Below are 13,877 nucleotides of genomic sequence, written 5' to 3' on the forward strand. Positions count from 1 at the left end.
TTATTATTTTATTCCGTCTCACACACAATCCACTAATTATAATTATCATTATAACTATTAAATGCTCAATTCATAATTATAAATGTCATTAAAATATGAGGTATTACAGTTTTCCCACCTTAAATAGAACTTCGTCCCGATGTTCACTCAAAGTACTCAAACTGGCCGAATAAATCCCAATTGGCTTAATAAAAATTCGAATCATAACTCAACATCAAATTTGTTTAAACACACTTAATTATTAAACTTACCATCAAAATGCAATAAAACGCCGTAAGCAACTAATTTAAACAAAAAGATTAGGGTACTTATCCCTCAAAGCAGCTTCAGCTTCCCACGTAGCTTCCTCCACATTATGATTTGTCCATAAAACCTTCACCAAAGCTGTCTCTCCATTCCGAGTCTTTCTCACCTTCCTGTCCAAGATTTCCTTAGGCACTTCAACATAGGACATTTGCTCATCTATTTCCATATGCTCAGGCTCCAATACATGAGTAGGATTACTCACATACTTCCTTAGTTGTGAAACATGAAACACATTATGAACCTTATCCAAAGCTGGAGGTAATGCTAATCGATAAGCTACCTCTCCAACTCTGTCTAACATCTCATATGGTCCAATAAACTTCTGATTTAGCTTACCTCTCTTCCCAAACCTCATCACACCCTTCATAGGAGACACTTTTAGCAACACCTTGTCTCCTACCGCAAATTCTATCTCACTTCTCTTCAAATCTGCATAACTCTTCTATCTATCCTGCGCAGCTCTCATCTTTTATCGAATTACTTGTACTTGCTCCACCGTCTCCTGAATCATTTCAGGTCCCAACACCACTACATCAGCCTTATCATCCCAACAAACTGGACTCCTACATTTCCTCCAATATAATGCTCCAAAAGGTGCCATGCCAATGCTAGCATGGTAACTATTATTATAGGAAAACTAGATCAAATCAAACCTCTCCTCTAATGATCCGCCAAACTCCATCACACAGGCTCTCAACGTATCCTCCAGTGTCTGAAAAGTCCTTTCGGTCAGACCATCCGTTGCTGGATGAAATGTGATAGGATGTCCCAACCTAATCAAAGATGATTAAATATCCTAGACACAAATGAATGTAGTAATATGGGTCGAACACAAGGAGACGGGAGTTTGATATACAAGTTATTGTGGGGTGAATTCTATCAAGGTCGGTTATCGATTGGTTTATTTGGGTTTATGAAACAATAATAAAAGGGAAGAGTCTAGGGAGGTCGGGTCACACATGCAAATTATATAAATGCTCAAATTAAACATAGGAGTTAATAATATCGTTAATTGTTTAGGCTTAAAGACAACCACCTCCCAGCCTTATTGTCAACCATAGAATGGGTCCTAACGAGCTCTCACTATGGCTAGGTCGTCTACTAAAACATGCTTAGTCTAAGTCAATTTCTTGTCTCTAGACTTATAAAAGTGAATTAACAAATTTAATCTAAGATAGTGGCCAACAATCAAAAACTAACAAAACAATGCAAACATGTGATAGAAACTTTTAGTCGATATAATAACAACCAAATTCAACAATTGCTAGAATTATTTATGCATGGCTTCCCTTAATCCCTAGACTAGTAAATTACTCTTGCATAATGATAACTAATCTAATGACAAATGAGAAAGTAAACAGGATAACTAGTAAATGGAATGACAAAGGAATAACAAAATAATACTACAAATGAGATTACCTTTATAATGGAAATATAACTTGAATATAGAAGAACAAATACTTGAATGTAAATTATAAATGAACTTGAAATGCTTAAAGGAAATTGTTTATAACATGAAGGAAATGCTTAAGATAAATATAATCTAACCTAAACTAAGAACCGAAATAAGAGTATGAAAGAGGTGTAGAAGGTGTGTCGAAGTGTGTTTGAGGTCCCGGATCAACACCATTTATATAGAACCAAAAGACGAAACCTAAACATTCTCAATGGGGGGCTAACCCCGATCGAGGACACCACACCCCGATTGGGGTCATGGTATTTTATGCTCTTTCTCTTAATTCCATCTTTAATTTCATGAGGAATCCAATGATGCGTGTTAATGCTTCATAATTCCTCCGGTTGAATGTTTCAAATGGAATCCTAAGCTTGCGTGGACACTTGATCATTTGGACTTTACTTGGGCTTATATTCCATTTCTTAACTCTTGTATCAACCCAAGTTAGTTTCGTGCTCGGGATTTTCCAATTCTTCCCAAACTGCCCATATGCTTCCCGAAACACCTTTGCATGGTCAAGACTTGCTCTTATTAGCCTCATGAACTTGGGTGAATGCTAATTTGACAGGAAAAAGCTACTGAGTGCTTTATTTCCTACAAAATGTAATGAATACGAGCAAAAACAACTAGAACATGGAATTAGCTCACAAATACACCAATAGAAGTGCAATAATCAAATAAACCAAGCTAAAATAAGGAGTTAAAGTATATATAAAATGGACTTATCAAACTTCCCCAAGCTAAACCCTTGCTTGTCCTCAAGCAAGCAGACAACATAATGTATAACAAGGACAAGGGTTCGAACAACAATCATCTTATCCAAATGCAATTCCCGTCAAGTAACTTTAAAGCACAATGAATCAAATCCCGAAACAACATGGGCATAGGCAAAATGCAACAACCTGGATGAGATTTACATAACTGCGTAGCACAAAGGACTTCAGATGGATATTTCGACTCTTGCATGATCTTATATGACATTGGGCTCCTCACGGGAAAACACTCACACTCATATTATGAATAGGGCAAATATATGTGAACGTGACACTCTTCTATCTACGACTCAAGAGAATGCGCCCACAATCTAGTACGGTAGACATTCCAAATAAACAAGATATTGCTAGTCATGATCAAATATGCACAAGAAAAGAATCCCAAGAACAAAGAAGTAGGCTAGGGTAATAAGTAAGAAGGTGGACAAATATTTTTGGTCATGTGGAGCTAATGTCAAGCTAGTAACAAACCAAAAAGTGCAAGAATGCTTATTCCGAGCCTTAACCTTTCCTAAGAGCATTAACTAGAGCAAAAAATAGGATGATGACTCATTTTTTTCATTATAACACGAGAGACTACTTCCCAAAATAATACATTTCAAACATGGAAGCAACTCATATTTCTTTTCTTCTTTTGTTTATCATTTTTCTCATTTTTTTTCTCATGCTTCTTTCTTTTTGTTTCTTTTATTTCATTTTTTTCTATCTTTTTCAACTTTTTTTTTTCTTTTTCATTTCCACCATTCACCAAATTACAGGAATCAGCAATCCCGTAACAAAAAATTGCTCACAAAAGTGACAAATAACCATATCCCAAATAAGAGAGCACCCCAATCACAAGTAGCAACTCACTAGCTCAACAAAGGTAGGAAATTTTATATGCGGCAAGGAAAAGGGGCAAGATTTGGGCAATATTTGTAAGCAAACAAGTGAATAGCTTTAAAATGCAATCATGATATCAAAACTCAGACAAAATGGAACAATAAAACCATACTTGTGCATATAGGTGTAACTCACACCAAGAGGAGAAACTACACACACCTAAATGAGACCGGATAAAGATGCATTGGCCTTTTGGAGGTGTACATACCCAGTATCTACACCTTCCAAAAACCACCCGATGATGATCGGACTATAACGTGTTTTTGATATGCGTGCGTGGATTGGCTATACATGAGACAGTTTAGTGCACTACTCGGATATTAACAATGATTTCAAAAGTTTTCTAACATCATTTGCATTAAAATAACACTATTTAGAGTTAAAACCGTCTTCGGACCCAAAACCGACTCAGAAACCCGCAACTCGAGTCAACCTAAGTCAACCCGAGTCAACCCAAATCCCGAATATCAAAAATAATGCCATGAATGCCTTTATCTTGTAATTTCCATTCAAATGACCCTAATTAGAGTCAAAACCGTCTTCGGACCCAAAACTAACTCAGAAACCCGCAACTCGAGTCAACCTGAGTCAACCCGAGTCAAACCAAATCTCGAATGTCGAAAATAATGCCATGAATGTTTTTATCATGCCATTTGCATTAAAATGACCCTAATTAGAGTCTAAACCGACACGAGGCCAAAAACCGACTCAAAATTCAAATCCCGACTCACACGGGTCGAACCCGAGTCAAGCACACAAAACACCTACCTCAAGTAACACCCAAAATAATGTTATTAGATGCCCATATTATTACATGGCATCTCATTTCAATACCACAAATCAAACTAACCAAGCAATAGATAGAGCAAAGGCCACGTCCAAATTGAAAGGGGCAATGAACCCCTTTCAATCACAAGGTGGCTCGCGCCTAAAGCAGGTGTCTGCTTAGCCTCTAAGCAAACTCAACCGACCTACCATCCCATATATCTCTATAAATACCAACCATCACACAACACAATCCTTACGCGAGAGTCCGCCCCCTCCTTCTCCCTTAAACTTCTTGACCCGACTTCCTAAGTCACAAAATCAACACGTGTTTACGACCTACCGATCGTAAACACAAGCCTTACACATTTTGTTTGGTACCGTCGCCGTGCATTCGACCGACCCATTCGACCAACTCAACTTTAATCAACATGTTTTTCAACAACATATTTTCAACTCATTTTCAAAATAAAATCCTTTTTTAAGGCACTATTTTAAACTTCTTTGATCGCGAGTAGTCACAACGAGAAAACCGTCTCTAAAGTCGTCTACGTCGCAAACATCAATACACGTAAGTTTAAGGGTATAAATATCTCATTTATTTCATGTCTTTACTGTTTTTTTGAGTTTATATGCATGAACAATGCATAAAACGATTCAAATATAGGTTAGACGAGCCAAAACCGAGTTTTGGCCCGAGACAGAAGCCCTTTGCTATACAAAGAGGCGTGAGCCTCTTGTGGGTTATCGGGTAAGACTCATCCCTGTTTGTTCTCGTCTTTTCTCTTTATTTAAATTCTTATTTGCAATCGGTTTTTACCATTTCAAAGGTTCAAAATCATTTTTATGACAATCTTTTTAGCTATAAATTATAATCACCCTTGGTTCCATATACCATGACGGTTTAATCCGTGACTCGGTGATGTTAATTGGTTAATTACATTTTAAAGGAATTTCTTTTCTTTTATTTACCATTGTAATTCATTTTTATGATAAACATATTTTGACCATTATAAAAATCATCCTCGGTTCTTTGTACAATGACGGTTTATTCCATGACCCGATGATATTATTGGTTAATTACAAATTAAAGGGTATTTTAACCCCCCCTCTTATTTTATTTGCCATTTTTCTCATTTGTCTACATTTATAAATATATTAGTTATAATTCATAATCATCCTTGGTTCTTTATACCATGTCGGTTTAATCCGAGTACGATGATTAACTTGACTAATTACAAAGAAATGAACTTAACATAATTAGTTCAAATCAAACATTTTACATTTTCATTTGTAAACTATGCCTTTCAAACTTGCAAATCCGACAAAGAATATTATTAAGATAATAGTAATTATTCCGAGTCAAGCAAATCATTTAATCACAAATACGGTTTTAAATAACCTCCTATTTTCATCTTTAATAAACCTGGGCAGAGCCCCTTCCCTCGCCAATAGGCTCGCGCCCCAATGGGGCTGCCTAGTACTGCTCTGTCTCGTTTTAGCACTTGTCTAGGACGATCCCGATTACGGTTAACCCGAATATGTGACGGACCAAATTGACAAGTTTACGTTTTTACAGTTTGTCATTTGACACCCTTTTTCAAATAATGGATCGTGCTAAGCACCATAATCCGTATTTGGTAAATGGATGTTTAATTTCCGTTTTCACATGCAAACCAATCTAAATCCAACTTTGACATCAATTTCTTGGTACATGCATAAACAACCGACTTAGGAAATTCTCACATGTTAGGTTAAGACTTTTGGATGCGCATTCATGCATTTAAACCGTTTTATCAACTCTTGCAATTAAACAACCACGATCGATCAGTAGAGGCCGCTAACGCGGGCGGGATTGGGTGTCCGATTAAAGGGCTTCCCAATAAGTACCCTCACCCCTTACTCAGAACCTTTGGATAGTGGATGGCCTCATCCAGGGCGTACGAGATTCATTTTAGGCATAGAATGCTAAAAGGGGGACGAGTCCTTATCTTTAGTACCTATGTCAAGAACCGCTTTATGCCTTGATTGACCTAGGTATGAAGTGGATTCAAACGGGTTCCAAGCATCTCACAAATGCTTGGTGGCAACTCCGAACATCTCTGCATTTTTTCGAGACCTTTACCGAGACAAAAACGACCGATCTAAAGCGATCTGGTCGAAAGCATTTTTACGTCACCGAGCGTGGCTTTCAAAAGACCGCTGCATGTCCACAGATTTGGCTTGGCGTGCAGATGGCCCATGACTATGGACCGGTAGGCGGCTCTTGCCCGCAGCCGGCCTGTGCCCCATGTCCGCAGATTGGCGACTCCGCTGGGGAAAACTATGACACTTGTGTCTTTGTGATCCTTAGAGGTGAAACTCGAACGAGGTCATGGTTAAAAGTGCATTAATTGACATTACGGTCATAAGTCGGGTTCCTTTTACGGGCCCACAACCTAACCTTTATCGACCAATTGGCTCGTCCCGTCGGCGTGAGTTTTCTCATCCCCGCGTTTCGAATCCCGAATGAGTTAAGCATACCGTTAACATTACACATTTCTGTTTTGTCAAAGACCTTTCATCACTTTCGAGCACGAGGCTAGGGCGCCCTCCTTACACATTTTGTTTGGATTGGTATCCCTCTCAAAAATCGAGGTTTGATTGCTTGGTGTGTAATCCACCCTTTAAGCCAAAACCCGTGTCAGCATTATGCATAATATAATGAAACTGTGAGTGCTTATATGTTATGTGATCATAAGTACTTCCGTGTCATTTTCAAACTTTCAAAAACACCTTTTGCGCCGTTATAATGGCCATTTCAAACCTCGTTCTTTCGCCGACCCTTGCACGACTTTTTAGACCGTCGTAATGACGATTTTCAAACCCGATTTTTTACAACCGTTTCAAAACACCTTTTTATGTCGTTATAATGGCCATTTGAAAACCCGGTTTTTATAACCATTTCAAATGCGCTTTTTACGTCGTCGTAATGGCTATTTCAAACCTCGGTCTGTCGCAGACCGTTGAATCCTCAAACAGCCTTTTTACGCCGTCGTAATGACGAGTTCTACCCTCGAAATTTTCAAAATTCGAAATCAATTTTCAAACAAAAAACGCCTTTCAAACCGTCGTAATGACGATTTCAACCCGTGAAACTTTCCAAATTTCAAATCTCATTTTCGAAATCAAATTTGGCTTTTCTAAGCCATCGTAATAACGATTTCAATTCTCACACTTTTCGATTTGCGTAAAGTCCTTCAAAGGTTAAAACGGTTTTCTAACCCGTCGTAATGACGAATTCAATCCTCACAATTTCCAATTTCAAATCATTTTGAAAACAAATTTAACCGTTTTCAAATTTCAATTCGAAATCAAATCTTTGAAAACGAATTTAACCGTTTTCAAATTTCAATTCAAAATCAAATCTTTGAAAACGAATTAAAGCATTTTCAAATTTCAAATTCAATTTCAAATCTTTGAAAACAAATCTAATCAAACCTTTGAAAACAAATTTAACCGTTTTCAAATTTCAATCCGAAATCAAATCTTTGAAAACAAATTTAACCGTTTTCAAATTTTAAATCAAAACTCAATCTTTGAAAACAAATTTAACCGTTTTCAAATTTTCAACCCAATTTCAAATTCTTTGAAAACAAATTTAACCGTTTTCATGGCCATTGTGATGACAATTCCAAATTCTTCAATTCTCAATTTTCAAATCCGTGATTCGGAATTTCAAAAACCGTCTTCGGAAACAACACGTTGTTTTCAGAGCCGTTTCAAACTCAAACTCAAACCGTCTTTTGAAAACAAACCTAAGATAACCCTTTCAACTGACCGACCTTCTAAAGATCCCTACTCTTCGGAAACCGTCCATAAAACGACAAATGAACCTTTTGGAAAATTTCTATTTTCGAAAATTTCAGTCCACCTTTCCGATTCAGCCTCAAGTCGATTAGACTCCAGTCGATTTTAAGTCAAGTCGTCTAGATAACGTCGTGTCTCTGCCAAAGTTAGTACCTATCTTCTGGTCTAGGTCGTGTCGCCTAATTGTCGAGGCATCTCCAATAGAGTTAGCAAAGTCAATGTCCGTCGGATATTAAACCCGCCTTTCCCTTACATTACGGGTCAAAGGTCAAGTTTGTGTACATGTCTTGTCCAACGGCGTCACGCCATCAACACACACCAAACTAAGTCAGAAGTCGTCTGTCTAGGTATCACTATGCCAAAGTCGACACTCGAGTCTAAGTTCAAAGTCATGCACCAAGAGTTCAAACATAAGAGGTCATTCACGATCTTTAATGAACTCGGTCACACCATCGCGTCTTCACGACATAACTGCCTTTTATACATATGTGTCACACTTGCCTTTGTTTGTGCAATCCCTTGCCAAGACAAGTTATAACGCCCATCGTTATGTCAACTAGGAATCCCTTGAGTGCCATCAATCGTCAACCAGAAACTCAATAAGTCGATCAATCTGCATCCGCCATGACTTCTTCTGAAACCAACAACATGGTCCTTCGACTCCTAGCTACCGTATAAAACTTGAGCACTCGTCTCTCCCAAGTTGAGGACAAAATGATAACCGGGAATTTTCCCTCTTCCGATTTTGAGCAAAGGGTTAAGCTCCTTGAAAGCCGACTACTTGCCAACGACAAAACCAACCCTAGTTGGAGGGCTACCAAATCCATTGAAGCCAATTCCTTAGGTGCTCCACCAACTAAAACAAGACGACCTCATAGGTCCTTCCCCGATTTGGGTATGCCTTATGCCACAGCCTTGGAAAGGCTAATATCACAAAAAAAAAACTCAAGCCAATTGGTCCAACTCCAAACCCTCTACCAAACAAGTGAGGTCAAAGATGGGATGGAAACCTCTTTTGCCAATATCACCAAGGTCGCGGACATGACACTGAAACGTGTCTCCCTCTAAAAGGCGTCATCCTTGATATGATCGAAAAGGGCGAGTTACCATTACCTCCCTCAGCAAACAACAAGAACAACCTTCCTGAAAACCCTATTGAGCACAGCGAGGAATCTTCCCTGGACTACTCTCATCTCATCCCTCCTGACGATGGGAAAATTCATGCAATTGACGAATATGGCATACAAAGCGCTATAATGATGCTCTCCGTCTCTATCAACAACATATTCTCAAAGCTGCAAGTGGCTATTGATGACTTGAACACTCGGGTAGCTAATTTGAAGAAGAGGTTTGGTAGTACCGAAAATGAACCTGACCATCAAGGAGAAATCCAACCCTCTGTTCACCAACCAACAGCTGTTGAAAATGAGGAGTTATCTGATTGTTCCCACATCCAAGAACCTACCAACAAACAACATGAAATTGCCTCACGAAACGCCCCTTCAAAATACCAAGTAATCTCCTCAAAACTATCCACTGACAATGACTAAATCCTGTTTCCGCCCAGGATTGACAAAATCAAAAATAAAAACAAAACTCACAAAAACATCCCAAAAAACACCAATGTGGGAACCATTGGAAAAAATCAAAGGGTATTCACAGATCTGGGAATAACATATGGCACCGCTCTGGAAATACTTGCTTCAGAAGGAATGCTCCAACCCATTGGTCCGACTCCGGACAAACCTGAATACAAAAGAACCCGATTTTGGAATGGCAATGCATATTGCCAATATCACCAAGGCAAGGGCCATGACACGAAGCTTGCTTCAAACTCAAGCATGCCATTCAAGATATGATTGAAGCTGGCAAAATCATAGTCGCACCTCTCAGTCAAGACAATCCTCCAGGATGTCTCAAATCAAACAGCAAGGTTGAACTTTCTCAAAGGACATTCACCAACCTCAACACAACCTATGACGCAACCCTTCAAAAGCTCATGACTGAAGGGAAACTACAACCAATCAGGCCCACTCCGGACCCGCTTGAATGCAGGAAAACCCGTTTTTGGGACGACAGTGCCTATTACCAATATCATCAAGGAAAAGGTCATGACACTGAAACATGCTTCAAACTGAAGCACGTTATTCAAAACATGATCGACAGCCATGAAATGATGGCTTCATCCATATGCTAACCAAGTGATGAAGACAACCCTAATGAACATCTCATTCTGCAAGAAGATGAGAGCATCATGGACTATTATCCTCATATAATTCCCAACAACGAGAGTGAAGTGCTCAAGTGGGTCAATGCTCAAAACCAGACATTCAAGCCGCTGGATGCTGCAAAGTAGTCCTTCGAGGGGGAAAGTGATGATTAGGAGTCCGTATCTACGATTGAGTCCGAGTCCGAGTCTTAGGCTTTCTCATATCTATCCTAGCGTTTGTCCTTTTATTCCTAAATGACAACTGGAGGCTGCCCCCATGAGTCACATGTATTCATCGAGTCTGTACTAACCTCTTATTTATCTAAATAAAAGCACGATTTTAAACTATCAAATATTCTCCCCTTTACCATTTCCCGTTGACAACGAGAATTTATTTGAGAATTGATTTAAAACAAACAATATGTTCCAATTCAATGTGAGTACACTCGAGTGACGTTCCGTACCGAGTAAGCGGAGGACTCGAAACTCCGTGTCCATTATCTTTACCTATTCCAAGCCTGGCAATAGAAACCTTTCATTAGCACCCGATCTAGAACGAGCTCTCAATCAAAGGGATCGTACGATGAACCTAGATAACAAACCCGAAACATCTCCTTGTTCATGATCAATGACGGAAGGCAAGCCCATTACCCACAAAAACGTCCCATCACAAAGAATTAACCTCTCACCAACGGGTACATCCCCGTCTGCACCTTTGCCAACCTCGAATGAAGGACGGCAAAGAACCAATAAATCAAAAACCAAAGCCAAAGTAAAACCAAAGCGAAAGGCCAAAATCAAAGGCCCAAGCCAATAGCCATTCACCAAAAGTCAAAGCGAAAGGCCAAAATCAAAGGCCCAAGCCAATAGCCATTCACCCAAAGTCAAAGCGAAAAGCCAAAATGTAACACCCCCATACTCCAAGTGCCTTACCAGGACCACTCAGGTATAAGGATGCCACCATCTCGGTTACCCGAGGCATGATAATCATAAGACAATGAAGAAACATACTTTATTAAATAAGTTTAAGTGATTACATTACAAAACCAACTGTAAGCAAAATACAACTGTTCTCAAACTATAAACCAACTGAAAGGAACTGTCCTAACAAACACAAATGGAAGACTAAGACTACGATATGTGATGACTCCATCCCCACTAGATCCCACGCGTATCCAAGATATACCGCCAAAGCAAATCGCTCACCACCCCGAATGGATCACCACGCTTTTAAAACATTTAAACGGGGTCGATTAATCACACAACTCAATATACATCAACAATAAGATAAACAGACAATTGAATGACACACACACACACACCACCAACCAATTACCATCATCTCAATACTCGACCGTCCCACTGGACCCATTACCAGCTGGGGGACCGCAGCCGTTCCCACCTAAGCCCCGCTCATCGTACGAGCGATAACCCCGTCCATTAATGTGCACATCCCCTTTCGTGGCGGGTTCCACGAAGGGCGAAACTAGGGCGTGAGATCACTCCCGCAAGTGACCCCACTCGAGAAACGCATCTCGAGAACCATCAACAAACACAACCACAATCACAATCACAATCATCATATCAAACAACTAACTACAAAGACATCACCAATATCCCATTATGGGACTAATACCGAGTAAGAAATCCTACCTGGAAAGCACAACACGCAGACGGTATCTACAAACGTATCAAAACGGCTCCTCTACGAATTCTCCTCCTATCATACAACACATAGATGCTACCATTCAAATACTACTCATAAAAACCCCCAATTCCTAAATTAGGGTTTCATCAATCTTAACAAAACATTATAGAAATTATATTAAAAGCTTACCCTCGACGCAAGGAATCCAACGACACGAACTACGATGCAAACCGACCGTCCGAACTCCGGGAATTGTCAAGAACGCGATTAGGAAGAAGAACTAGTTGCTTTCTCTCTTAAACAGGTTTTAGGTTTTGTAAAAAGTGATTTAAAACAATGACGAATATGTTTAAATACCTTAATCGCGTAATTAACAAAACCCGAGAAAACTCCCCGTAAAACCGGACACTCGATCGAGTACCCAAGGCACTCGATCGAGTACCCCCTACTCGATCGAGTACCCCACTACTCGATCGAGTACCCAACAGTCGAAACTATTTTATTCCGTAACTTGCCCATACTCGACAGAGTAAGGGCTACTCGATAGAGTACCCAAAGACTTATAAATACCGAGTATTACAGTCTTCCCTCCTTAAAAAGAACTTCGTCCCCGAAGTTCAACCCATACATAAAAACAACCATACTAACTCGACCAAGACACAACAAGATAACTAAGAACTCAAGAACTCGATCAAACAGAAAACATGAACTTTTAACACCCACTCCACCAACTATGTTTACTTCCCTAACATGACTCACGATATCGTATCCACCACATGTATATCTCTCACGACACTAACTCCATACATAACCAACTACCGTCCTCTAACGCTGCTAGCTCCATAATATCATCCACTATCAAATCCAAAATCAAGACACTCATAGACATCAAACGGAATGTTACATTCTACCACCCTTAAAAGGAACTTCGTCCTCGAAGTTTACTCACGCTCATAATCTCATCATCCAAATGTCAACACTACCGAGGTATTCTCGTATTCCTAACATCAAACTACTACAAGCACGTCCGTGACCTTTTAACACTATCAACCACAACATATACAAATCAATATCTTATGCTACACCAACATTCTACTTCCAAATATACTACCATATGAACAACCATCAAAATCTCTTTTATCGCATCCTACTCCTCTTAAGATAAATGTTACGTCCTCGTAACCTACTAATACTATATCCTTAGTTATATCTTCTCATTATTCTCATCATCATCACATGTCATAGATAATCACCTATACTCTAAACACTCGCCATGCATGTATCCAAGGCTCTCTTACTTAAACAATTCTCATACTTCAATTCACTCGTCACACCACCTAACCTATACCTCAAAATCTTTATCTTAACCCAAAACTTCAACTTTTCCACATTACCGCAACATGACATACCTCTCTATATAAACTATATGAAACTCCCGTCATCAAAAGCATAACTCACGATCCACACTTGTTACGTGCACTCATTCCAGACCCTCAAGTTCTTTCCGTCATTACCGCAAAACTCATACATAACTTAATATGACACTAATTCCCCAACACCCTACACTCACTTTGTCCCAACAAAAGATTATGAACTCCCCGCCGCCTTGAGATCATTACAACACATGTTCCACGAATCATTTTCCATTACCATGTCTACTAAAGCCTTATCTAGAACAAGATCAAAATTATCAGAACAACCTCTCACAACCGTATCCCATCAATAGAACATCACTATACCATGACAACAACGAAAACATATTCAACTCTATTGCATATCATACTCTACCTCATTCTTAACTTAACCTCGGTAAAGAAAACATCAATAAGCAAGACAACCTGTCTATATGTTCAACCAAAACTCACAAAGAACAACAAAGAAAACAAAACAACAATCTATGTATAACTGGTATGCACTTTCGAAAACTCGTATCATAATCATCCCGCCGACTCCACCACAACCGCTGACGGCATCACAACACCGCCACCA

At 39.3% G+C, this 13,877-nt stretch overlaps 1 protein-coding gene across 1 annotated transcript; it reads right to left on the reverse strand.

Annotated features, from left to right (window-relative positions):
- Positions 1-286: 286 nt before the first annotated feature.
- LOC141628134 (uncharacterized) lies at positions 287-907 on the reverse strand. Its single transcript, XM_074441312.1, has 2 exons — positions 788-907; positions 287-667 (listed from the first exon to the last, which is right to left on the reverse strand). The coding sequence occupies exons 1-2, from the start codon at positions 905-907 to the stop codon at positions 287-289; spliced, it is 501 nt and encodes a 166-aa protein (XP_074297413.1).
- Positions 908-13,877: the final 12,970 nt, after the last annotated feature.

This window comes from Silene latifolia, chromosome Y, assembly GCF_048544455.1.
Source record: "Silene latifolia isolate original U9 population chromosome Y, ASM4854445v1, whole genome shotgun sequence".
In the NCBI taxonomy this organism is placed as follows: domain Eukaryota; kingdom Viridiplantae; phylum Streptophyta; class Magnoliopsida; order Caryophyllales; family Caryophyllaceae; genus Silene; species Silene latifolia.